The 27,137-nt window shown below is 35.2% G+C and overlaps 1 protein-coding gene across 6 annotated transcripts in view; it reads right to left on the bottom strand.

The window, feature by feature from the left end:
* The window catches only part of ESCO1 (establishment of sister chromatid cohesion N-acetyltransferase 1), an 80,799-nt gene that overhangs the window by 24,775 nt on the left and 28,887 nt on the right, over positions 1-27,137 (bottom strand). For all 6 annotated transcript variants that reach the window (XR_004677664.1, XR_004677663.1, XM_034996178.1 and 3 more), the window contains 6 exons: positions 21,996-22,099; positions 19,623-21,750; positions 14,270-14,384; positions 12,065-12,125; positions 10,661-10,775; positions 6,343-6,474 (listed from right to left, as the gene is read on the bottom strand). Coding sequence is in view for 4 of the 6 variants with exons in the window: in XM_034996178.1 (XP_034852069.1) it covers positions 6,343-6,474; positions 10,661-10,775; positions 12,065-12,125; positions 14,270-14,384; positions 19,623-21,167 (1,968 nt within the window). In the remaining 2 variants the exon portion in view is untranslated. The remainder of the gene's footprint in view (positions 1-6,342; positions 6,475-10,660; positions 10,776-12,064; positions 12,126-14,269; positions 14,385-19,622; positions 21,751-21,995; positions 22,100-27,137) is intronic.

Genomic DNA, 27,137 nt, shown 5'->3' with positions numbered 1-27,137 from the left:
ATTATGAAGAAAACTATATAGTGTATGATTCCAACCATATAGCATTCTGGAAAAGGCGAAACTATGAAGACAGTACAAAAGATCTGTATTTGCCAGGGATCAGTAGGAAGGCAAGGGTAAAAAGGAAGAGAACAGAGGATTTTAAGGGCAGTGAAATTATTCTGTATGATACTATAATGGATACATGTCATTATAAATTTTTCATAGCCCATGGAACAACACCAAGAATGAGCCCTGGGGCACCTGGGTGGCTCAGTCGTTGAGCGTCTGCCTTTAGCTCAGGTCATGATCCCAGGGTCCTGGGATCGAGCCCCGCATCGGGCTCCCTGCTCCACGGGAGGCCTGCTTCTCCCTCTCCCACTCCCCCTGCTTGTGTTCCCTCTCTCGCTGTGTCTCTCTGTCAAATAAATAAATAAAATCTTTAAAAAGAAAAAGAAAGAAAGAAAATAACAATAATACTGCTTGAGTAAGGAGAAAGGGAGCCACTTTGTACTGGGTGTTCAGGGAGGGCATCTCTGAGATTGTAAAACCTAAATGAAGAGAGCTGGTGTGCGAAGATCTGAGAGAAAACAGTCCAGGAAAAGGTAAAGTAAGTACAAACACACTAGGAATGGAATGTGGCTGGAGTGGTTTAGGAACAAAAGGAAGAGATATACGAATGGAATATAGCAAGTATGGGTAAGAGTGTTAAGAGATGAGATTAGAGAAGCTGGAGTATGTGAGGCCTTGATGCCACAGTAAATACCCTGGATTTTAGTCTGTGTGTGATGAGAATTCACTGGAGAATTTTAAATAAAGGAAGTATATAATCTAAGTTTTTAAAAGATGGCTGAGACAAAGATCGTAGGGAAACAAAAATGGAAGCTGGGAGACCAGTTAGGAAAGCATTACTAGGCAGGAAATGATGACAGCTTGATTTAGAGTAGAAGCACAGTGGACATGATAGAAGTGGGAGGATTTGGAATCTATTTTGAAGGAGAGATTTACTAATGATAAGTATAGGAGTATACTTTGAGTATACTTCTTTGAGTATATGGAGTACAAAAAGAAAACTGAAGGAGTATTCTCAAGTTTTCAGTTTGAGGAAATGAGTTAGATGGTGGCACCGTTTCCAGAACTGGGAAAAGCAGAGGAAGAATAGATTAAAAGAAGTTTTTATTTGCCACTAGATACATTATAAGTTCTCCCTCCCCCAGAATTTGTAAACTCTTTTTAAAAATGTAAAAACTGGGGCGCCTGGGTGGCTCAGTTGTTAAGCATCTGCCTTTGGCTCCGGTCATGATCTCAGGGTCCTGGGATAGAGCCCAGAGTTGGGCTTCCTGCTCAGCAGGAAACCTGCTTCTCTCTCTCCCACTCCCCGTTTGTATTCCCTCTTTCGCTGTCTCTCTCTCTGTCAAATAAATAAATCTTAAAAAAAAAAAAAAAAATGTAAAAACTTGTTGCATGTAACATTCATTCTAAAGGCATTTTTCCTCCACTATGTGGCCCTCCATACCAAAGCAAAATTAATTTCTGACTAAGATCTGGAAGTGCTGCTCCCATCTTTTATTTATATATCATAATATTCTCAGTCTTTAAGATACAACAAAGTAGAAAAATTAAAAATCAGAGTCAGGGAAAAGATAAACAAAAACTTGAGATATAAAATGTTTGGTAATTTTTATGTAATAAATTCCTACCTGTTTCTAACGACTATTTCTCAATTTTCAACACAGGGTATGATAGGCTTACCTTTAAGCAGAGAAACTCAATGTAACTCAGACCATCAGTCCCTCCTACAAATATACTTGCTCCCTATACCCCAGTGATGCCAGAGTACAGTTCTAAGGACCAATGCAGCTTTGCTTCAGATTCCTTTCCCATTCCCAAGATTTTAAAATCTCTACTCCTGGGGCACCTGGGTGGCTCAGTCAGTTAAGTGTCTGCCTTCGGCTCAAGTCATGATCCCAGGGTCCTGGGACTGAACCAGGGGTCAGGCTCCCTGCTCCGTGGGGAGTCTGCTTCTCCCTCTCCCTCTGCCCCTCCTCCCCCTGCTTGTGCTCTCTTGCTCTTTCAAATAAATAAATCTTTAAAAAATAAATAAAATCTCTATTCTTGCTGTATTACTTCTCTTTTCTTTAACACCCAGTTTCCTTTTTCCTAACACCTTCAAAAGGAATATAGAAAAAGTATGTAGAAGTACGTTAACACGTATTCAAATTTCACATTAAAGTAATCAAAGATGAAGTAGGAGTTCCTGGATCATGGTGTCCCTGAGTCAGCTTTCTGTAGCAGCACTAATGAGAACTCGCTTTGACAATACAAATGTTCTACACCTGCTAACTAATAAAGTAGCCTCCAGCAAGATATGAATGTGACTACTGAATACTGGCTAGTGTGAGGAACAGCACTTTTTGAGATATATATCAATATCTCTTTTATTTTTTATTGAAGTATAGTTGATACACAGTGTTACATGACTTTCAGGTATACAACATAGTGATTCGACAAATCTATACAACTACTCCATAATTATGCAGGGCTCACAAGTGTAGCTATCACTGGTCACCATACACTATTACAATACCATTAATTATATTCTCTATGCTGTAGTTTCATCCCCATGAGGAGGAACAGCATTTTTATTTTGATGGTTTAGTACATGATACTGGAGAGTGTAGCTCTATAGCCAATCAGGAATCTGTCAAATCTTTCTTCAGTTTTTCTTGTCATCAATTTCCCCATTTCTACCAATGCCATAGTAATCCAATACCACACACACCACTACATGTACTACTCTCTCCTTTTATTTCACTAAAATATTATTTCTCAGAGTGCCTGGGTGACTCAGTCAATTAAGCATCTGATTCTTGGTTTCAGCTCAGGTCATGGTATCAGGGTCATGAGACTATGCCCAGCCCCACATGGGGCTCCGAGATCAGCATGGAGCCTGCTTGAGATTCTCTCCCTTTACCTCTCCCTCTCCTTTTGCCCCTCTCCCTCTTTCTCTAAAAATAAGTAAATAACATCTTAAAAAAATAAATAAATTAAAAAATTTTTTAAATACTGTTTTTCTGCCTACATTGAACATTATTTAAACTTAACTGTATCATTCACAATGCTCAAAATTCAGTATCTAAAAGAAAAGAAAGAAAAAGGCCAAATGGCATCAAAACCAAAGTATCACAATCTGACCTGATGCATTTTTCTGATCTTTTTGCCAAATCTCTGATTCAATAAGAAAAAAAAAATGTACTCATTATTCCCCACAAAGATGTTAAGCTTTCTCATTAGCTATTCTATGCTATCAATAATAGATGACCTCCTTGTGTCTGTCCATTAAAAAAAAAAAAAAATCAAATCTTAACTTTTCCTCACCCATGAAAACAAATCCTTCTGATCACTGCTCCACCAAAGTAATTATCACTTCTAAATTGTAAAGCTAATTTATAATTAAATTTAAATAATTAATACTGACTTACTGCTTTAACCAATCTCTTATTGTTAACTTTTCTTTCTTTCAGGCTTTGCTCCTAACCTTGAAGGCAAGGGCATATCATATACCCTGGAGTAGAGCCCTCCACAGAGCTTTTATTCAGTCAGATATTAATTAATTCAAAGGAGAGAAAAGGAAGGATGGAGGAAAAAAGGATTAAGTTAGAAATTTCTCTGCAAAGAACCCAAACATGATTCCCTGGCTACATACTAAAAGTTCAAAATATAGCTGAATTCTGGATAGGCTCCAGGCTTGGCAACATTCCTCAGTGTTCTAGGGGGAGTTTTTCCTGCTTTCTCTTCATACCTTTAGCAAAGAGTACCCCCAGATGATCAAGGGAAACTGAAGTGTCTGTAGGTCTAAACCAGAGTCCAGGCTCCTCCTGAAGCATTAACAAGCTCCTTCCTAAATAGCTTCTAATAAGTTAGATAAAATGCATTTCCTCAAATGGCATCAATGAGGCAGATGGGGTGCTATGAAGGAATAGAGAACATCATCACTCTTTCTCCTACCAAAGAGGATAAGGAAAAAAAATATTTTAACCAGCCAAAAAAAAAGGCTCTGTGGGCATCAATTTCTACGATGACTAAATAATTTAAATATGATTTTAATCTTTTGAAAAGATCTTTAGCCATTTTTAACTGTTACAGATTATTACCATGTCTAAAGGAAAATTTTTACCCTAAGGAAAAGCTATTTATTTCCTTAAAAATGTATGATTAAAATTAGAAAGTAAAACTCATTGGGATCTAATTTATTCTATTTTTAAATAGTCTTAAATAGATCAACACTTTATTTCCAGTCCCCGAACACTGTTCATTTAAAATTAATTAAAGCCAGAACACCAAATGACTTCTTTTCTATGTGCTTCTCTCCAGGAAACAAACAGGTAAAACTGACATTTTAAAATTAGATGTTTTCTCAAACACCTTAAAAGTGCTTAAACTTCAATTATATCTCAATTTATTAAAAGAAAGAAAAAAAAGTGCTTAATCCAAAAACACAATACTAGCTGCTCATTAAATGTACAAAAATGCAAAGCACCACACTGGGTGCCCAATAAATGTTTAATGTCCCAACCCCAAATCCAGAGCTGTGATCAAAGCAGAACATCTTTAACATAATACATATGTTTTTATCCTCTGTCCATACACTAAAAAAGAATGCTACAATGTTTTGGAGGAGTTTCTACTTTAGACTATGTATACCTACATTCGAAAATAGCAAAAGATAAGAATATTGATCTTGATGTTAGCAAAGGATGGCCAACTGCTAAACTCAATTCCTTCTCTTGAGCTTATTTCAAAAATAAAATAACCCATAGCTCTGTCCCATCAAGGTTGGGGTGGGGGGATTAGGAGGAGGATAGGGCTGGGGCAGGAATCAATCTTCCCTAAACTGCTACATTGTTTTCAAGCTTTGCAAGAGCCAGAATTTGTTTAGAAGGTGATGACTCCATCTTGTCCCATAAACCAGCTTCCCTTCGTACTGTGGAAGCACAGAGTACATATTTCCTTACTAATTTCTTTGCTGTTACTCTCAGAAATTAAGATCTTCCCTTAAGATGAAAAATTAAGCCTTTTAAACCTAATACAAAAGTGATCACAAGAATTAAATGATGTAAACTGAAAACTCATTTAAACTAACTTCTACCAGATTTATGTACATTGAATAAAATGTTTTTGACCCAAGTATTCTATAATTTAGCTATCTGATAGAACTATTTTTGTTTTCAAGTTGTAAGGATATTAATACAGTAAAATTGGAAAAGTACAAATTTCAAACAATAAATCAGTATCTAGCTATAGATATTTTATGTCCACACAGCTTATATTGCGTTTAGTTAGGTGACAGAAGAGGGTGTGTGTGTGGAAAAGGCAGATGAGATAAGGAGTATAAAGGATCACCACAGTAGAGAACGAAAAAAGAAAACCCTACCTATCTTGGGTAGAAGTAACTGGATAAATGAAACAATAAATATGAACCCTTCAACCAAAAATAAGGATACAAATTTAACTGAAGCTAATAAGGATCTTTAAACAATCCAACATCTGTTGCTTATGTAAAAGCCTATAATGAAATGAATTGGTGATCTCAGTTCAGATATCCTGGAGGTCTTATTAATGTGAGTGTACAGTACTGAAGGTAACATGTATAGAATAAAAATAGATTCCATTTCAGATATGGGTAAACAGCAATTACATTAAATTACTATTTTCACAAGATATCTGAAATGGTTCAAAATTATTCAAAATTTTGCCATTTCCAGAAATAACTATTAAATAATACCCATTGTGCCTCTAATGCACATACAAAAATATATACTCAAACATATTTACTTTGTGGGATTTTTTTTTTAAGTACGCAGCAAATTCTGAGATCTTAACCTTCAAGAATTTTTCTTTTTTAATTTTATAAAGAAAAACTCTCATGATAGCAAAAGAAGGTAAAGAAAAATTCCCAAACCATCTATTTGGTATAATATACATCACTATCAGTTTTCAGAAAAAAAGTTGTGCTAAGCTATTATGAATATTAAACAGGCTTATCAGCAGCTAATAATTATTAAAGAAAAAATTTTAAATACTCAAGTTGATAGCATTGTTAGAAGAGATGAGGTATAATAACTGCTTTAAATATATAACTTAAATAAAGAATCCCACAACATGAACCAGGCAGAATAAAGTTAGCTGGTTTTACGTCTGACTTTGTTTTAAAATAAGCCGGTACACATAGAAGAGTTTTGTATATATTACCACCTCCTAAAAACAGAAATTTTTCAATGTCTTAAATTTTGCAATTCATCTCTTTAAGATCCTGACCTAGTCATCTGATACTGCATTTTAGAAGTCATGAACTCCACTTACCACATATTTTACAGCACTTATAAACTGGTTGTGGAAGAGCAGATGCTGTGTTTCATCTTCTGGATTTGAAGCTGTGTAAAGCATGCCACAAACATTACAGGAAACTGCTCCAAATCTTTTTTGTCCTGCATCCTATTTATAAAAAACAAACAAAAGTTTTTTTTCCCCTCCCAAAGGAATAATTCCAGAACATCAGCCTCTAAAGCTATAATGGGAACATAAAGGGAGAAGTATTTAATCTACATAACAAAAAATATTCAGTGTTGATTAAAAAAGAAGACATTAAATCTGTGAAATCTGTGTGTAATTTTATTAAGAACTGTTTCCATTTTAGTAATCTGATCACTCGATTCACAGCATTTAATATTTGAAAAGAACTGAGAAAGATCTTTTAACACTACAATCTTAGTCCTAAACGCCAAACAGTAAATATTCTATAAATAAGAACAAAGATACATTCTATATGTGTAATAATTACACTGTTAATGCTTAGTGGAAATAGTTTTTCACAGACTCATTTTTTTAATGTCTTAAAAGTATGTTCTTTTTGGCGCCTGGGTGGCTCAGATGGTTAAGCGTCTGCCTTCAGCTCAGGTCATGATCCCAGGGTCCTGGGATCGAGTCCCACATCGGGCTCCCAGCTCAGCGGGGAGCCTGCTTCTCCCTCTGACCCTCTCCCCTCTCATGCTGTTTCTCTTTCGCTCACTCTTTAAAAAATAAATAAAACCTTTAAAAAAAAAAAAAAAGTATGTTCTTTTTAATTTTTTTTTAATTTCATTATTAGTTTTTGATGTAGTGTTCCATGGTTCATTGTTTGCATATAACACCCAGAGCTCCATGCAATACGTACCCTCCTTAATACCCATCACCGGGCTAACCCATCCTCCCATCCCCCTCCCCTCTAAAATCCTCAGTTTGTTTCTCAGAGTCCATAGTCTCTCATGGTTCATCTCCCCCTCTGATTTCCCCCCTTTTTAATGGTTTTGTTCTAGTTTGTAATATTAAAAAGAGTATTTTGATGTCACTAGAAACTCCTAAGAAAAGGTAATATTAATTTTTTGTATTATCTTCATAGTAAATAAGTACAAAATACAATCATCTCTTTTCCAATAATTCATACTTGTGCTGTAGGATAGTAACTGTTTACAAAATGTTTTCTATTCTTGTCCTCATTCAACAAGAAATTTTCAGCAGTATGATCTAAGTCTAAGAATAATAAACTAATAGAGGGTCTGGGTGGCTCAGGTTGGTTAAGCACCCGATTCTTGATTGCAGCTCAGGTCATGATTTCGGGGTCATGAGACTGAACCCCACACTGGGCTCCACGCTGGGCGTGGAGCCTGCTTAAGATTCTTTCCCTCCTTCTCCCTCTGTCCTTCTACTAGTGCACTCTCTTTTTCTCTAAATAAATAAAAATAAAGTTTAAAAAAAAGAATAAACTAGGGTGCCTGGGTGGCTCAGTCAAAAGTTTCTGCCTTCAGCTCAGGTCAGGATCCCAGGGTCCTGGGATCAAATCTGCATCGGGCTCCCTGCTCAGCAGGAAGCCTGATTTTCCCTCTCCCAGTCCCCCTGCTTGTGCTCTCTCTCGCTCCCTCTGTCAATTAAATAAGCTCCTTAAAAAAAAACAAGAATAATCCCTTTACTCCTCCTACTCTAAAACTGTGCAATCTGAATTACTACAAAAAATAAGATGTAAGACAATGGCATCTCTAGTGTCTTAGAACTAGGACAAGTAGCAAAGAGAAATCAAATGGTAAATAAAAGATTGTGGGGGTGCCTGAGTGGCTCAGATGGTTAAGCGTCTGCTTCGGCTGGGGTCATGATCTCGGGGTCCTGGGATTGAGCCCCACATCGGGCTCCCTGCTGAGCGGGGAGCCTGCTTCTCCCTCTCCCTCTGCCTGCCACCCACCCCCCGCTTGTACTCTCTCTCTCTCTCTCTCTCTCGCTCTGTCAAAAAAAAAAAAATCTTAAAAAAAAAAGTGTGTATAGAACTTAAGGGAAGTTCACTCTAAAGGATTCAAACTATTCACAAATTGTTACATGAAATTTATTTCAGGCAGCTAAAAAAAATTTTTTTGTAATTGTGGTACGACATATATAACAATATTTACCATCTTAACAATTTTTTTTTTTAAAGATTTTATTTATTTATTTGGCAGAGAGAGACACAGCGAGAGAGGGAACACAAGCAGGGGGAGCGGGAGAGGGAGAAGCAGGCTTCCCATGGAGCGGGGAGCCCGATGTGGGGCTCAATCCCAGGAACCTGGGATCATGACCTGAGCCGAAGGCAGACGCTTAACGACTGAGCCACCCAGGCACTCCCATCTTAACGATTTTTAAGTGTACAGTTCTGTAGTGTTACATATATTCACACTGTTGTGCAACCAATCTTCAAAATTCTTTTCATTTTGCAAAACTGAAACTCTATACCCACTAAACAATACGTTCCCAATCCACTTTCCTTCCCAGTTTCTAGAAACTACCATACTACTGTCTCTGAATTTGACTACTCTAGGCACCTCACAGGAGTGAAATCATGCAGTATGTGTCTTTCTGTGACTGACTTATTTCACTTAGCTTAATGTCCTTAAGGTTCAACCACATTGTGCCACGTCAGAATTTCTTCTGTTTTAAGGCTGAATAATATTCCATTGTATGTATACACCACATTTTGTTTATCCATTCATCCTTGATACTTTGATTGCTTTCACCTTTTGGCTATGATTAATGAACACCAGTGTACAAATATCCCTTCAAGCAGGCAGTATTCATAGTATTGAATAAACATCTCTTCCTCGGTGGGGATTAACATAAGAATAAAAAATAAATAAAAATAAAAATAAATAAAAAAAATTTAAAAAAAAAACATCTCTTCCTCGGTTTCTTAATTGGTAAATGGGAAATAATAGTCCCTACCTCATATTTTAAAAACTAAGGCTTAATTAAGTTTTTATGAGTGGAATACATAAAACAATGTATTCAAAAAATATTAGCTGCTATAATGATCATTAACATCATCATCAACTCTTGACCAGAACAACTGAATAGAAGTGCAAGCCACAAATGTAATTTTAAATTTTCTTGTAGCCATGTTAAAGGATGCAAAACAAACATGTGAAATTAATTTTAGTATTTTATTCAACAAAACATATCCCAAATATTATGTCAACATATACTAAATAAAAACTTATTAGTGAAATACTTTACATTCCCTTTTCTGTACTAGTCTTTAAAATGCAGTAAATACATTTACACTAATAGTGTATCACAGTTCTGATGAGCCACATTTCAAATACTAAATGGCCACATGTGGCTACCATATTGGACAGTGAAGCTCTAGATTCTACTAGTCTAATCCTGTTTCACTATCATACTGATTTAACAACAGAAATGTTATCAAATCTGATGAAACTTTTTCCTGATTAAACTTTCTCAAAAACTTCCAAATAATTCTTACAAAGTAATTCCTCTATATTAAAGTTAGAATCAATAATCTACTCCAAAAAACTCCTATTGATAATGTTGACTGGAAGTACACAAAACTTTCCTATTATTTTGGGTCCCTTCATTTTTTCAGAGTGTGCTCACTCGTTCAAATTAGATTTTTTTTTTAAAGATTTTATTTATTTATTTGACAGAGAGAGACACAGCGAGAGAGGGAACACAAGCAGGGAGAGTGGGAGAAGGAGAAGCAGGCCTCTCACGGAGCAGGGAGCCTGATGCGGGGCTCAATCCCAGGACCCTGGGATCATGACCTGAACCGAAGGTCATGATGCTTAATGACTGAGCCACCCAGGCACCACTCAAATTAGATTTTTAATCAATCAAAATATCTCCCTCTCTTTTACAACTTGCCACCAAACCGCAGAGTGGTTAATTTCTATTTCAAATTAACTATTGGTTTATCTTCCTATAAAACACAGTTTTAAAATTATAAAATACACTAAAATACAGATATTTAAAATCATTTTATGCATTAAGCTCCATGTTATTTTAATATTTAAACCAACTACTAAAACGAGGTACATCAAATGACATATTTAAGAAAGTAACAAATGATAAAATAAATGTAAAATAAAGTATCAATCTGTCATAAATAAAACTAAAAGCATGGGGATTTTGAGTTTTTATTTGTGGCAGGAGGGTCTCACTACTGGAGGGCCAGAAGGGTGGTTGTAATGACAGCAGAAATATTTCCATAATGGTTTATGGTGAAAAAAAGGCTCTTTGGAAAAAAGGATGAACTTACTCTTTAACAATGTGCATAAGTAAGATGATTATAATAACTCTTCACCAAAAAGGTCAGTTGGATACTTACTATGATCAACTGTTTTTCATCAACTTTCTCTGCTTCTTTTAGTTTCAAGTCCTTTGGAATTGTTATCTCCGAATGGGAATTACACTTAGGCCAAGAATGATTTGGTGGTGTCTCCCTTAAAAAAAAAAAAAAAAAGTCACACCATTAAATGTTATAAAGCTGTTATCACTTCAAATCACTAAAAAGGAAAAAAAAATAAACTTGTTCTATACAACACTCAACAATTTTCAACTCCAGTGGGGGAAAAGTAACCTTTTAAAAATCAAGGGAAGAAAATTACTAATTTTCAACAAATAAAAAACTGCTGTACCTACTATAATTTGAATAAGGTTTAAGTTTTTGGGGTAATTTTTAGCCATCTTAGTTACTACAGTTTGTCCTAAATACTGTTTCCAGTAATCTCTAAAGCAAAATAAGTCAGATTTAACTTTATTCTGACATTAAAGAGAATGGAATGCTTTTAAAACACTTAAAACACTTTTACATGTTGATAATACCCAGTACTTCAAGGGGTTTGCAGAAAGGTGCATTCTCAAAACACTGTTGCTGGAAGTATAAAAAGACACACACTGGAGGAAAATATGGCAATGCAGACTAAGTCCTATAGCTATAAACTTATCCTAGATATAGTAATACAAATGGGCAAAGATGCTTGTGTTTATTGCAGAACTTTTTCTTGGACAGAAATTAACTAGAAACCAAAATGTCTATAAAGTGGAGAACCGTTAAATAAACAATGGAATATTCACACAATGAAATCTAATACAGATTTAACAGAATGAGGTAATAAAGAAAAGATGCCCATAATACCATAAGTTAAAAAAAAAAAAAAAAAAGCTATAAAACATATGTATAGGCACAAAAAAAAAGTAAAATGAAAACAGAACTTGTGAATATCACATTCTTTCTACATGAAAAACTGTGGATTACCAGCACAAGGTTTTAGGGAAAAATACCCCAAACTTGAAAGGTAAGTATAAAATCCTTAAGTTCTGTTAAAAACAAGACAACAGGTCCAAAATGGAGTTGCTTATGCTAAGCCCCATATTACCGAACTCAGACTTAGTCTTGATTCTTCCAGAAATGGAATCTTAAACCATTCAGAAATCACCTAATTAGCACTAGTTAGGTGATTTGCCTGAAAGACCTCTGCCATCTCTCCCAAAGGAAAGTAACTTTGCAATAATCAACCCGCTTTTTTGCCAGTTGTAATTTCCTTATTCCCACTCCTTTCTGCCTATAAAAGTCTTTCATGTTACAGCTCCTTGGTGCTCCTTTCTATCTGCAAGACTGGATACTGCCCAATTCGAACTGATTTTTGTTCAAATAAACAAAAACCGTAAAAGCCTCAGTTTATCTTTTAACAGTTCTTCTATTTATTCTTGTATTAAACTAATGTCTTACCTGTCATCACTGGCCTTAGGTGTCTGGTTACTGAGTATAGTATGTTGTTTGGGAGCTGAACCTGTAATTTAATCAAGAAAGTGAGTTACACGTTAATCTTTGTACTACCTCTCCATCTAATAGGCTGAAAATCATTACAAAGAAAAAAAAAGAGAACAATGCACTAAATGTTTTATTTTTAATAAAAATCATTTGATTAAATTAGAGCCCCTTTCTAGAAATTACTCTTCAGAAAAGAGGGAGAAAAAGGCTCTACAGAGCCACAAAGAGATCCAATGGTAGATTAGCAGTGTCTTCTAGTTTCACCAATCACTAGCACTGAACAATAAAGCAACCTGTGTAAATGCCTATATAATTATACAATCTCTAAATGGAAACAAATGGGAACATTTCTTTGTTTAAAAAGAATTGTAGTCTATAAGAAACAGTCAGTGTTGGCGAGGATGTGGAGAAAAAGGAACCCTCCTGCAGTGTTGGTGGGTATGCAAATTAGTACAGCTACTGTGGAAAACAGTATGGGGGTTCTCAAAAATTAAAAATAGAATTACCATATGGTCCAGTAATTCTACTACTGGGTATTTACCCAAAGAATACAAAAATACCAATTTAAAAAGCTATATGCACCCCTATGTTTATTGCAGCATTATTTAAAATAGCCAAATTATGGAAGCAACCCAAGTGTCCATCAATAGATGAGTGGATAAAAAAGATGTGGTATATATACATACATACAATAGAATATTACTCAGCCATAAAAATGAATGAAATCTTGCCAGTTGCAACATGGATGGATCTAGAGGGTGTAATGCTAAGTGAAATAAGTCAGAGAAAGATAAATACCATGTGATTTCACTCATCTGTAGGAATTTAAGAAACAAAACAAGGAAAATAAGAGACAAAGACTCTTAAATATAGAGAACAAATTGGTGGTTACCACAGGGGAGGTGGGTAGAGGAATGGGTGAAACAGGTGAAGGGGATTAAGAGTACACTTATCATGATGAACAATGAGTAATGTATTGAATTGTTGAATCACTATACTGTACACCTGAAACTAATATAAAACTGTATGTTAATTATAATGAATTTTTTAATTGTAGTTTCTAGAGTTTTAATCACATTAATAAATAATGCAATAATCAATTCATTTTCTTTTCTAATGAATAAGTAGTACATTTCTCATATTTGTATTATACTTCTCTTTCCTCCACTAAGAGAAAAGGTTAAATAATATGCAATGAAAGACATTGTCTGACCTCAATATACTGCTCCATGTATACCTTTCCTTCAGCAGAGAGAAACAGGAATTAGGAATTTATTTTCTATATACCCTCAGGCTTCATCTGATATAGGTGAGCAAATCCCCATCCAACAGCTCAAACAATGTATTGTCAAAAAATTTTTACAAGGTCACACAAAAAAAGTCTTTGTATGGCATAACTGCCCAAATTGCAATTTTTTTATTTTTTTTAAGTAAGCTCCACTGACTGGGCCAGCCAGGTGGCCTTCAGCATTTATTAAATCCTTTCAAAGACAGAATCACTAACATGGAAAACTGAGTGAGGATTAAAGATAAGAATCTGAAGTGGAAAAACACAGTCTTTGTACTTGAAAAATAAGCTCCTACCACTAACTAACGCAATTCATTAAGTAATACTTCTCCAGAAAGTAAGTCATAAACAAAATAAAAGATTTAAGATAGACAAAAGGACTTTTGGTGGTGAGTCAAAGAATCATAAATTATTTATTTTTACGATTTATCAATATGTGTAAACTAGTACTTTATTTTTATACCTCGTTCCCCAAAAATGTTTTGGGAAAACATTTAAAACTTAAATAAAGAAACAATGGATTTTCTAAAGGAAAAGTTAAAGTTGTCCAAGTTAGTTGACCTTTGGCTAATGTGCTTTGTTTCTGTTTTGGACCCAATCTTATTGATCATCCAGGCCATTTTATTTTTTATTTTTTCATACTTAATTTAAACAAGGTAAGAAATAAAAGCAATTCTACCCCAAAGAATGGTAGTAAAGATAAAAACAAAAAACAAAAAAGAATGGTGATAATCACACATTTGAAAAACACACGCAATAGTTCAGAAGGATTTAAGGATTTAACTGGCCTATTTGGCGATCAGTATTGTTTTCTACCATACTGACAAAAATATCTCTGAACACTGAGAAATCCAAATAATATTTTCAAAGTTTACCTGGAACTTTATTCTCCCCTGTACCAATTTTTGCTTGACTGGGCAGAGCTGAAACAGTAGAGGTATTTCCCACTGGACTGTTTTCAAGCTTGGATTCCAAACATAGACTGAAATTCTGAATATATAAAATTCAAGATGTTAATATTTGCCTTCATATCAACCTTTGGGACTTATCCCAAGATACTTTCAGTGAATTTTAGCATAGTAAGAAAATTTAAGGTAATACTTTATAGTTGGAGTAATTCACACTGATATGCCTTAAAAGTCTCTTGATCTCCCCACAGCTACCCTCTTAGCATCAGTTCCCATTATTCCCCTTCATGCTATACTGAAAAACTTGCAAATTCCACAGATATATTCTATTTCTGCCTCTTTCATCTATCTAAATCTGCACTGTTCAATACAGTAGCCATGCCTTATCTGACTTAAAATCTCATTAGTATGAATGACTGATTTGAGACTATGTTGTAAATATAAAACACACACCAGATTTTTAAGACTACAAAAAAAAAGTAAAATATCTCAATTTTTAAAATGGATTACATGCTGGGGCGCCTGGGTGGCTCAGTTGGTTAAGCGACTGCCTTCGGCTCAGGTCATGATCCTGGAGTCCTGGGATCGAGTCCCACATCAGGCTCCCTGCTCAGCAGGGAGTCTGCTTCTCCCTCTGACCCTCCTCCCTCTCATGCTGTCTCTCATTCTCTCTCTCGCAAATAAATAAATAAAAAATAAATTAAAAAATCTAAAAAAATGGATTACATGCTGAAATGATAGTATTTTTATATGATAGATTAAATAAAATATATTCATTTTACCAGTGTGTTATTCTTTTTAAGGTGGCTACCAGAAAATTTTAAATAAATATGTGGTTCACATTACATTTCTATTGGATAGTGCTGATCTAGAACCTTTCCCCCTATATCAACTCATTACTTAAATATCAACCTTTTCCATGAAGCCTTCTCCAAGTTTCCTCATGCCCTTTTCCCAAATTTGGAATAATTCTCCATCTATTTCACCTCTACCTCTTTCATGTCCTTATTACTAATATCAGTTAGTTATTTGTTTTTGATTCATCTTCTGTAACTCTTAAGAGCAAAGAACATATTATATTTATCTTTGTATTCCCAAGATCCCCTACATCAGAACACTGTCAAAGCTGATAATCAGTAACTACCGAAAAAAAAAAAAATACTCCAAACTCTATTAACATTGGCTGTATCTGTATTGTGATTATACACTCAACACGTAACATTATTTTTGAGTATTTTTGAAAAGGTGAACAATTTTTGTCATTCAAAAAGCAAAAAATTAAAAACAAGAACAATGACAAATTACTAATTAATCTCTATTAAATAGGAAGGAATTTAGTAAGTTACTGGCTTAAAAAAAAACATAATAAAATAGCTGGGCTTTAAAATTCATAAGGTTCAAATTTTTTTTAAAGATGTATTTATTTTAGAAAGAGCACGTAAGAGTGGGAAGAGGGGCCGAGAGAGAGGGCAGACAAAGAAGGAGAGAGAATCTCAAGCAATCTCCCCACTGAGCAAGGAGCCTGACAAGGGGCTCCATCCGAGAACCCTGAGATCATGACCTGAGCAAAAATCAGGAGTCCAATACTTAACCGACTGAGCCACCCAGGTGCCCCATGTTCAAATAATTTAAATTCAGCCCAAAGAATTAAAAGAAGGCCTATCAAATGCTTAGCCTTATCAACCATCATTTCTCAGTACTGCTGAGACTGACATAAAAATTACAGGCAGCCACAGAAAAAGATTTCGTATGATGTAAGGTTTGTTCTTATATTCTCCTTCCTCCCGAAGTATAACCCCGCTACACATTGAAGCCAGTCAATCTCAGTTTAAATCCTAGCTCTACCACTTATAAGTCACTCAGGTAAGTTACTTAAATTTCTAAGCCTCACTCTCCTCACCTGTAATATGTAGGTAATAAGAGAAACTACAGCGTAGATTGTGGTGACAATTCTATGAAGCTCTCCTCTGACTAACAAAAAGGCAGTGTTCACCAAAGGCTATTATGTCATTAACCAAAAGCTATTATGATAGTTAAACTGAGCTACCTCAATTTTTTTTTTAAGATTTTATTTATTTATTTATTTGACAGAGAGAGAGAGAGAGACAGCGAGAGAGGGAATACAAGCAGGGGGAGTGGGAGCAGGAGAAGCAGACTTCCCGCTGAGCAGGGAGCCTGATGTGGGGCTCGATCCCAGGACCCTGGGATCATGACCCGAGCCAAAGGCAGACGCTTAATGACTGAGCCACCCAGGCGGACCCTAAGCTACCTCAATTCTTAGTGCTCATGGCAAGAAGAGAAATCTCTTAAGTGACTGCTACAATGGAAATTCCTTAAAGGCAGGAAACATTTCCTCTTCTGCAGCCCTAGCACAATGTCTTGGACACAGCAGGCACAACTATGTCTTGAACTGACATGGTTACCACATTTCCTGATCACTCTGTGAAAGTGATCACATCACTGGTATTGGTGAAAATAGAAACAAACCGAAAGGGCTTTAGAAGAGGAAAACATAAATTGTGGTATACTCATTTACAGCTATTAAAATACCCATGTATTGGTAAGTATCAAATGTTGACTGCACAAAACCAAGTTGCAAAAAACCACACACACACAACACACACAGACCAACTATGTTAGCATTTAACATTTAAGACATTTAATATTTAAACACTTAAAACGTAACATAAAAACACATATAAAACATTTAAAACACAAAGAGTGCTTTAGTATTCTTTACGGATATATATACACATAGACAGTGAAATCATAAAAATAAAAAAAGAAAAGATCCCCACCAACTTCACAAACATGTTTAACTCTGGGAAGAGAGCTGAATGGAAAGAAGAGGAAGATATGGCTTTTTCCTGTATCTGTAACGTACTTCTCTTATTTTAAAAGACCTGAATTCAATAAAATATTAGTTTTTGTCAAATTTGGGTGGTAGACACAAGTGTAACATTAGTTTCTGTAGCATTCTGAATGTTTGAAATACCCAAGAATTTACAAATGTAAATAAAATTTTTAACACAAATTTCATAGGACAGTTTCTTACAATGCACCTCAAGAGAGACGGACTGTACAAATCCAAAGTAAATTTCAGTAAAAGCAATATTATAGGTCAAAATAATGTGATCTAAGTAAGCATCTCTATTCTAGTAGTTTACGCCAAAGGATTACATTTCTTATTCTTCAGTGTAATTCTCCACAAACGAGGGCTTCTTTTATTTTAGTTAACATGCAATGTTAATTTCAGCTGTACAACATAGTGATTCAACACCTCTCTATACATTATGCTATGCTCACAAGTGTACCTACCATCTGTCATCATACAATGCTACTACAATATCACTAACTATATTCCCTATGCTGTACCTTTTATTCCCATGACTGACTTCACAAACTGAATTTTGACAGGCATTTATGTAGCAAGGAGTAGAAGATAAACAATGCAGCTACACCTGGAGTATCGCTATCAATTTGCTGACAAAACATACCCTGAATAGAGAGCCACCCCATCTCTGATGGAAGCCACACTTGTTACTCACACTACCACTCACTACTTACTTCTAATTACTATCACTATTTGAATAATTATCTTCTAATTGGTGCTTTCATTACCATTTGTTCAGAAAATAAAATCTAAGAGTACCATATGGTATCTGTTCCCTTCAATTTGATTTGTACTCCACAAGAATAGACAATGATCTATTTTCATGGCTTGTGGCATAAAGCCCAGACTCCTCACTCATTCGAATTTGCTCCTAGAACAAAGTATCTCTAAAGAGAACTTTAAATCATTCCCAAAACTTTATGATGACATAACTTTTTTCTCTACTCACAATGATTTTTTTCTCAAATGACCTAATGTTCAAAGTACGTAACTGTAGAAAAAATGGTGGGCTGAGAATCAGAACACCTGAAAATTCAATCCTGTTTGTGCCCTCAAACATGTGACCTAAATCACATTCCTCTACTGCGCTTAGTTTTCTCAATACCAAACTAAAACAACTGAAACAATTAGTGAAGTGTCTCAAAAATATAGAGCTCCATGGTTCTATGCATAAAAAATTTCTGCTTATTGGTTTAGATACTGGGATTTTACCTATGATTCAATCTGAAAAAAAAATTGGCTCAGCTGCTTTTAGTTTCAAACTACTTCCTCAGATAATCATTAAAGTTTCTTCAAGCTATTAGATTCTGTTTACTTTTTTTAGATCCTATTTTTCAATTTACTTTTCCATTTTAAAAAATTCTTTGCCACTACAATCTTATTCTTAAACTGAAAATTGAATTATTTACATCTTTCAGACATTTTATTTGCCCAACTCTTCACAATGTGATCACACAAGTCAAACTTAAAAGGCACCCCTACTACTAGAAATGTTTAATTTTTCAATTTTATCAGGTGGAAAAAAGGGATTGATCTGCCGGCTAAAATTAATTTTAACAATTTGGTCAGAATAAGGCCCAAGTTTAATTTCTGTATTTTAGTCACTATGAAACATAGTTAAAATTAAAAGAAAAAGCAAATCAGTGTGTTAAATAAAGAAAAGTTAGGGGGTAAGCGAATGGGCAAATGAGTGAAGGGGAGTGAGAGATACAGGTTTCCAGTTATGGAATGAATAAGTCATCAGAATAAAAGGTAGAGCATAGGGAATATAGGCAATGATATTATAATAGCACTGTATGGTAATAGGTGGTAGCTACACTTGTGAGCAAAGCATAATGTATAGAGATGTTAAATCACTATGTTGTACACCAGAAACTAACATAACACTGTGCATCAATTATACTCAAAAAAATTTTAAATAAGAAAAAGAAAAGCTAGAATTCAACAGCTTCATGCTGCATATAAAATAAGAATAAAGGGCGCCTGGATGGCTCAGTCATTAGCGTCTGCCTTCGGCTCAGGTCATGATCCCAGGGTCCTGGGATCAAGCCCCAAATCGGGCTCCCTGCTCCGCAGGAAGCCTGCTTCTCCCTCTCCCACTCTCCCTGCTTGTGTTCCCTCTCTCACTGTGTCTCTCTCTGTCAAATAAATAAAAATATTAATTAATAAAATAAAATAAAAATGAAAGATGAAAATAAGGAAGCAATGAGAAGAATTTATGTAAAGGTCAGACATCTAAAGAAACCAGGAAGTTCTATCACTCACTACAAGACTGAGTTAATAAAACACTACTAACAACTGTATAGGATACCTTAACAAATGACTCCTGTCTTTTATGACTTGATTCTTAAGCTAAAATATGCTGTAAAAACTTATTTAATAGAAAGTGCTCATGTACCTCTACTGTGCATAATGAAAATAAATTACCTTATCTGGTGTTGATTCAAAAGAATCTTTCATCTGGTTATCCAACGGTGGGTCTGGGGGTGGTTTTATCTGATTATCCAAACGACAATTTTCAGGAGCCCTTTTTGTGGTTTTATTAACTTCAACTGTAACATCATTAGTTTTAACTTCTTCAGAATTAATTTCTTTCATTTCTTCCTGTCGGCAAGCTATATTTTTATCATTATGTGGTTTTGTCCCTAAAAATGTACTTTGAGTCGCTGGATGATGCATTTCTAAGGCTGGGAGTGAAAAACTGGTTCGTATTAAGCCCAATTTAGGGGAAACTTGAGAGTCCAACTTATTTTGCTGCACAGAGTTAAATTTTGAGAGTTTAATTTTAGTCCAGTTGGAGTTCTTTTTAGTTGAGCTGTTTATTCCATTTAGTATACATTTCACAGGCTTTGTTTTTCTACTGGGGAAGAAACGACTACACTGAACATCCTGATTTGTTTCCTTTTGAAGAAGTATTTGTCTTTCATTATCAGTCTCCTCCAATTTTATTTCTGTAGGCTTCTCCATCTTTACACTTTCCATTTGTGAAGATTCCTTTTTTACCTCTACAGTATCGGACTCAATCTCACCAGCAATTTCTTCACAGAGCTGAAGAATGCTACCTCGTTTGCTCTTTCCCACTTGCTCCAGCTCATTACCTACACTTTGTTCAGGCACTGATGGCTGTGGACTTTTTTGGGATTTTGCACTAGTATTCACTTGTGTATGAACTGACTTCTTCACCTCATTCTTTTTAGAGACTGCTGAAGTAACCATTTTTGATCTATTTATCTCAGAAGTTACAGGCACAGATTTTGTTTCCTCTTTTCTAGCATTCTTCTGAAGACACTTTTCAGATCCTTTTATGCACTGAGAACTACAAGTAGAAGCTGTTTGATGCTCTACTTTGCGTTTTTTTCCTTTGGGGGAATTTATTACTTCATTAATTACTAGATTTTCATCCTCTTTAGAGTCAGACTTTATTTCGGGTACTTTTCTTTTCACATGTTTTTGACTTGTTTTAACTTTACTAGATTTACTTTGAGAATTGTTACAGTACTCTTTTCTTGGTGGCAAAGTCTGTTTAACTGCTTGAACCTGACCCTGAATTTCTCTATTACGCAGAGACCTTGTTGAAACTTCTGTTAACTGTTGCAGTCTTTGTGATCTCCGGTGTTCATCTGATTTAGGAGTTCCATGCACTGACTTTTTCTGAGGTAATTTCTTCTTTTTTGTAGATTTTTGTTGTGAATGTCCCTTCACAGTCACCATATTTTTGTTAATGGATTTACTAGCTTTTTTATCATTGGATGCAGCTTTTGCTGACCTTGTACTCATGCATGTTCCTAATTCAGGTTGATTTATTTTACTCTCACTAGAAGATTTAACCACTGATTTTACAGTTTCCTTTGGACCTGATTTTTTTGCCAGATTCGTTTGAGAACCTTGAATTTGTGTTTCTAAATTCTTATCTTCACTTTTTTTAATAACATTGGAGGAATTTTCTTTTGATTTCTCCTGAATGGACATCATTCCTGAGTAAGGTCCTCCTTTTCTGAAGTAGCTTTTGAGAGGATTTTCGTGTCCTGGTAGGTGCGAATGCTCAATGTCTAGTATTATTACTGAGGAGGTCTTAAGAATCAACTTTGAGGCTGATGTACATTTTCAACAAAAATACTAGTTTGCTTCAAGTAAGGTTTCGGTCATCCCTAGGACATGAGAAAAGCTGGTATGAAGGCTGAAAGATATTTGCTTTACTTCTGGACAAGGCAATAGAAATTTGAGGAAAATTTAATTCTAATTTGATATTTTTAGAACTTTTTATGACAAAAACTGAATTCAGGTTCAATCTGTTAATTTTTCAATTAATAATGGTATTCAGGCCTAGCCCTATTACTGGAGGAGTTATTTATCACTGACCTGTTTTGACAAAGATTTTGAAAACTTTTTTCTTCTGAAGTCTACAGTTACTGGACTTCGATTCATTTGAAACATGTCTTACAGCTAACAGGTTTCTTTCCTTGTTTGCTGAGACTGTTAGTTTAAAGTTTTTATCTAACCTCTTTCGTTTAATAAAATACTCTATTAATATAGATTTCCTTTTGTGCTGCCATTTCTGAAAAATTAAAAAAAATTAAAATTAAATTTTGTACAATCCAAGAAATATGGCAATGCTAATACTATACAGAAATAATACCGATTTATATAAACCTAACTTCTCCTTTTTAATTATTTAGTCTGTATATTTAAGGCTAACAAAATAAAGTATCCCAAAGTACATTCCTATAAGTAATCAGTAACTTGTTTTATATAAGCATAGAATAGTCAAAATTTATCAGTTTATTCCCTGAAGTTACTTACAATTCTTTTCCCACAAGACAGACTTGATCTTTCAGCCACCATAACTCATGAAAATTTGGCAAAATCATTCCTTAAAGTATCCTTCTTAACACATAACACAGCACCTAAAAAAAAAAAGTTTTAAAAAATGTTTAAAAGGAGCAAATATGTAAATTTTCATTCACCATTCATCAAATACAACACTCCACAATTTTACACTGTCCTATCATTAGTCTTCAGAATTCACTTTATACATACCACTTCATTTTAGTATTTCTAACCTGAAGTAAACAGTCCATTTTATGTTGTAAAAAAAAAAGTTTTAAAATACAAAACACGGGCACCTGGGTGGCTCAGTTGGTTAAGCGACTGCCTTCGGCTCAGGTCATGATCCTGAGTCCCTGGATCGAGTCCCGCATCGGGCTCCCTGCTTGGCAGGGAGTCTGCTTCTCCCTCTGACCCTCCCCCCTCTCATGTGCTTGCTCTCTCTCATTCTCTCTCTCTCAAATAAATAAATAAAATCTTTAAAAAAATAAAATACAAAACACAATTCATAATACATACATATAATGGGCTAAACTGGTAAAGTAAAATCCTATTTTGAGGGAAAAGAGTGCATACAATTACTCGTACATAGAAAAACACTGATACACAGTTAAAAAGGCAGATTTAAACACATACATTTTCCTCTACTCTTGTGTAAAACCTACTTTAAAAAAGCAATAGATTAAAACAAGACGAAACCATAAACCCGAAGGATAAAGAGTAAATGGTAAAAATAAAAAATATGGAAGTTACAAAGAATGACAAATAATAACCTCTAGACTCAAGAAAACTTGAATCCTAAGCTGGAAATGGGGAAAGCGGAGAAGCAGCTCTACTTAAAACCACAGAATCTCCCAAAACTCAGGAACTGCCAGTCCCAGGCTCCACAGGAGATGAGGATGAAAATAGGACTCAAAAAAGCAGGAAGATGCCAAGACTGCCATTCCAATTACTAGCACCAGAAAACTGCCCCATATCCCTGAAGACCCTAGTATAAATCTCTGGAAAGAGTGTAACAAAAGGCCTTTAGTTTGGGGGCTCACGAGTGACAGGGGAGGGGAAAAGTATCATACGGACAACAGACAGAATAAGTAGGAGTACACACAGTGCTGAAACCCATTCCATCCACTTAAAAGTCCTCTCTGCCTATTGAAGAAACTCCTAGAGGAAGCAGCCAAGCCTGTACACTCCTGGAAGGAAACTGGAAGACCATTTTTTAATGAATTTGACAGGCCTAGAGATAAAAGAACTAAAAAAATACCCAGTTAAGTGTGCACATGCACATGCATGTGCACACACACACACACACACTCACACCCTACAGTCAAGAAACTACCAGCCCACCCACCATCCAAACACACAAAACTTCCAAATCACTTTTAGTGTCTCACTTGTAACTCTGAACAAACAAACAAGAATCACAATACATAGGGGCGCCTGGGTGGCTCAGTCGTTAAGCGTCTGCCTTCGGCTCAGGTCATGATCCCAGGGTCCTGGGATCGAGTCCCTCATTGGGCTCCCTGCTCGGCAGGAAGCCTAGTTCTCCCTCTCCCACTCCCCCTACTTGTGTTCCTGCTCTTGCTATCTCTCTCTCTGTCAAATAATAAATAAAATCTTTAAAAAAAAAAAAAAAAAAAAGAATCACAATGCATGAGGAAAACCTTAAAATGAAAAAGAAAAAAAAAAAAAAACAGGAAATAAATAGCTTGGCAGAAACAAACTATGCAAAGCCAAAAACTAAAACCAGGCGCCTGAGTTTCCAGATTTAAAGGGCCAATAGCACCTAGCACAAATGATTTTTAAAAAAAGATGTTAAGGTGTGCGTGGGTGGCTCAGTCAGTTAAGCGTCTGCTTTTGGCTCAGGTCATGATCCTGAGGTCCAGGGATCGAGTCCCACATCGGCCTCCTTGCTCAGCAGGGAGCCTGCTTCTCCCTCTGCCTGCCACTCCCCCTGCTTATGCTCACTCCCTCTCTCTGACAAATAAAATCTTTAAAAAAAAAAAAAAGATGTTAAAAAGTGTATCATGAAGACAAAAAGATGATCCTCAAGCTTCTAGGGAGGAGGGAAAAATCTTGACCACATAGATATTATACATGCAAATTATTATTTGCAAGGAAGAAAAACAAAAAATTAGTATGTGAATTTATAAAAGAGAATTTTAAAAATTAAAAATCAAAATCAAAAGCTTTAAATAAACAACAATCAGCTGAAATACATAATAGAAGAAAATATCACATACCAGTTTATAACACACACATACACAAATCAAACTTAGAAAGTAATGGGGTGTAGATTTGTGTCACTTAGGTGTAATAATTAACAATTTAATTCCAACAAATCAATAGACAAGAGAAAACAGAGACTCCAAAAATAGGGCCAAGTGAATAAGGCAAGCTAGTACATATAAAGGTAGTACTAATTACTTTCAAATTAATGAAGAAAAGATTATTCAACAATTGGTGTCAGGACAAGTAGGTAACCATCTGGGGAATTTTGGTTTAAGAGTGAGGTTATGCATGGAGGACATTTGGAGAAGGAAGGGAAAAATGGGGAGGGGGAATTGGAGGGAGAGATGAACCATGAGAGACTATGGACCTGAGAAACAAACAGGGTTTTAGAAGGGAGGGGGGAGAGGGGGTTGGTTAACCCAGTGATGGGTATTAAGGAGGGCACGTACTGCATGGAGCACTGGGTGTTATACGAAAACAATGGATCGTGGATCACCACATCAAAAACCAATGATGTATTGTATGGTGACTAACATAACATAATAAAATTAAAAAATAAAAAAGTGAGGTCATGTCCAGAAAAAATTTAATCATTAAAAATTAATTAGGAGTTAAAATATAGTAAATTAAAATGTGTGAGAATTTTAGTATTTATTTTCAGAGTGGGAAAAACTTTCAAGCATTGTCAGAAAATTCAGAAGCCAGGTTTGAGGAACAAAACTAGGGAAATAGACTGGCAAGAAATAGCAAAAGCTATTTACCATGACATATTCACAGGAAAGAAACCACAGATGGCTGGTGTGATAATAACAGAATAATTTAAGTTAGAACCAAGACAAAACACCATTTTTCACCTATCAGACTGGCCAAAGATCAGGAAGTTTAAGAACACGGTCTTGGCAAAGGTTTGTGACAGCTAATTCAGTGTCTACACAGGACAATTAGGCAGTATCTATCAAATTATAAAGGTTAAATTTGAAGCAATTCCATTCCTAGGACTTTATATACAGACACACATGCACAAGTGCTCAAAGACACAAATAAATATAAAACTGCAGCACTGTATGAACAGAATGAATACCCCAGGAGACATCACTATAAGCTACTTATATAACTGACCCAATTATATATACACCCAACAGAATACCACGCAATCACATCAACTCAATTCCAAGCGAAATTTCCAGTTTTTTTATACAGAAACTGACAACCTGATTTTAAAACTTACATGGAAATGCAGAAACTATGTACAATAGTCAAAGCCTTTTTAAAAAATTTTTTTACAATACTGATACTATTAAACTTCAAGACTTGTAAATCTACAGTAATCAAAACAGTGTAATACTGATAAAGGAAGCAGAGATCAATGGAATAGAGAATCCAAAAACAGACCCATACATTTATGATCAACTAATTTTCAGCAAAAGTGCCAACACAAATCCATAGGGAAAACAAAGTCTGAAAAAATGGTGCTAGAACTACTGGAAATCTAAATAGATGGGAAAAAAAAAAAAAGAACATCAACCCTTCCCTCATACAACCCACAAAAATAATGTGAGATTGACCAAAGAAATGAATATAAAACTATAAAGCTCAAGAAGAAAACAAAGGCAAAAATCTTTGGGGTAGACAAAGATTTTTTTTAGGCAAGAATCCTACTCATTCAACATATGACCATGTAAAAACCATGTTCAAAAATCTTCAAAGCAGGGGCACCTGAGTGGCTCAGTCGGTTAAGTACCCAACTCTTGATTTCGGCTCAGAATTGAGAGATCAAGCGCCACATCAGGCTCTATACTGAGCAGGGAGTCTGCTTGAGATTCTCTCTGTCTTCCTCTGCCCCTCCCCACCGCTCTCTCTCATGCACGTGCTAATAAATAAATCTTAAAAAAAAAAAAAAAATCCTCAAAGCAGCTCTATGCACAATAACCAAAATCTAAAAAAAAAAAAAAAAAAGGTCAGGTGAATGGGTCAATAAAATGTAGTATATCAATAATATAATAGAAAAGTACTCAGCAATCGAAAGGAACTATTGGAACAATATGATGAACCTCACAACCATTATGGTGAATGAAAAAAGGTGAACACAAAGAGTACATAATGTATGATTCCACTTGAAATTCTAGAAAAAGCAAACTATAGTTGATCCTTGAACAAAGCAGGGGTTGGAGTGCCGAACCCCAGTGCAGTCAAGAATCTGCATTAACTTTTGACTCCCCAAAAATGTGACTACTAATATGGCCTACTGTTGACCAGAAGCCTTATCAATAACATAAACAGTCAATTAATATATATTTTGTGATATATACATTTTATTCTGTATTCTTATGATAAAGCTAGAGAAAAGAAAATGTTAAGAAAATCATAAGGAAAAGAAAATAAATTTACAGTACTATACTGTATTTATCAATACCGTAAGTTGACATCATTGTTTCATAAGATGCATCATCAGTCAGGACCTACATCAATATTGTCCTAAATAATACAAAACACTATAAATTTAAATGCTATTACCAACACTAGACATCAAAAATGAAAACATGTGAAAAAGAAATTCATATTTACTTACAGATATAACAATTCATGCACTGATAATGAAGAAGCAGTATGACTGCTTTACAGTACCCAGTGTAAGAGATCAGTTGCTTCACACTGGACTAGCATATACACTAATGAATGAATCGTTATACAATTTTCATGTCATAAGTATTACAGTCATATTCATTAACACAACACTGCAAACACATTTTTTCTAAAAACCACTTACCTGTGATGATAGGCTGATATACAGTTTCTCCAATTACAAGACAGAGCATATGGTAACGTAATTCTTTGAAAGTTCTAAAACAGTAAGAAAACTAACACATTATTAATTTTGTATTAAATATC

This window comes from Mirounga leonina, unplaced genomic scaffold, assembly GCF_011800145.1.
Source record: "Mirounga leonina isolate KUSES-001 unplaced genomic scaffold, KU_Mleo_1.0 Mir_93, whole genome shotgun sequence".
In the NCBI taxonomy this organism is placed as follows: domain Eukaryota; kingdom Metazoa; phylum Chordata; class Mammalia; order Carnivora; family Phocidae; genus Mirounga; species Mirounga leonina.
The sequence above is the reverse complement of the archived record's forward strand: the minus strand, read 5'-3'. Positions and strand labels throughout refer to the sequence as shown.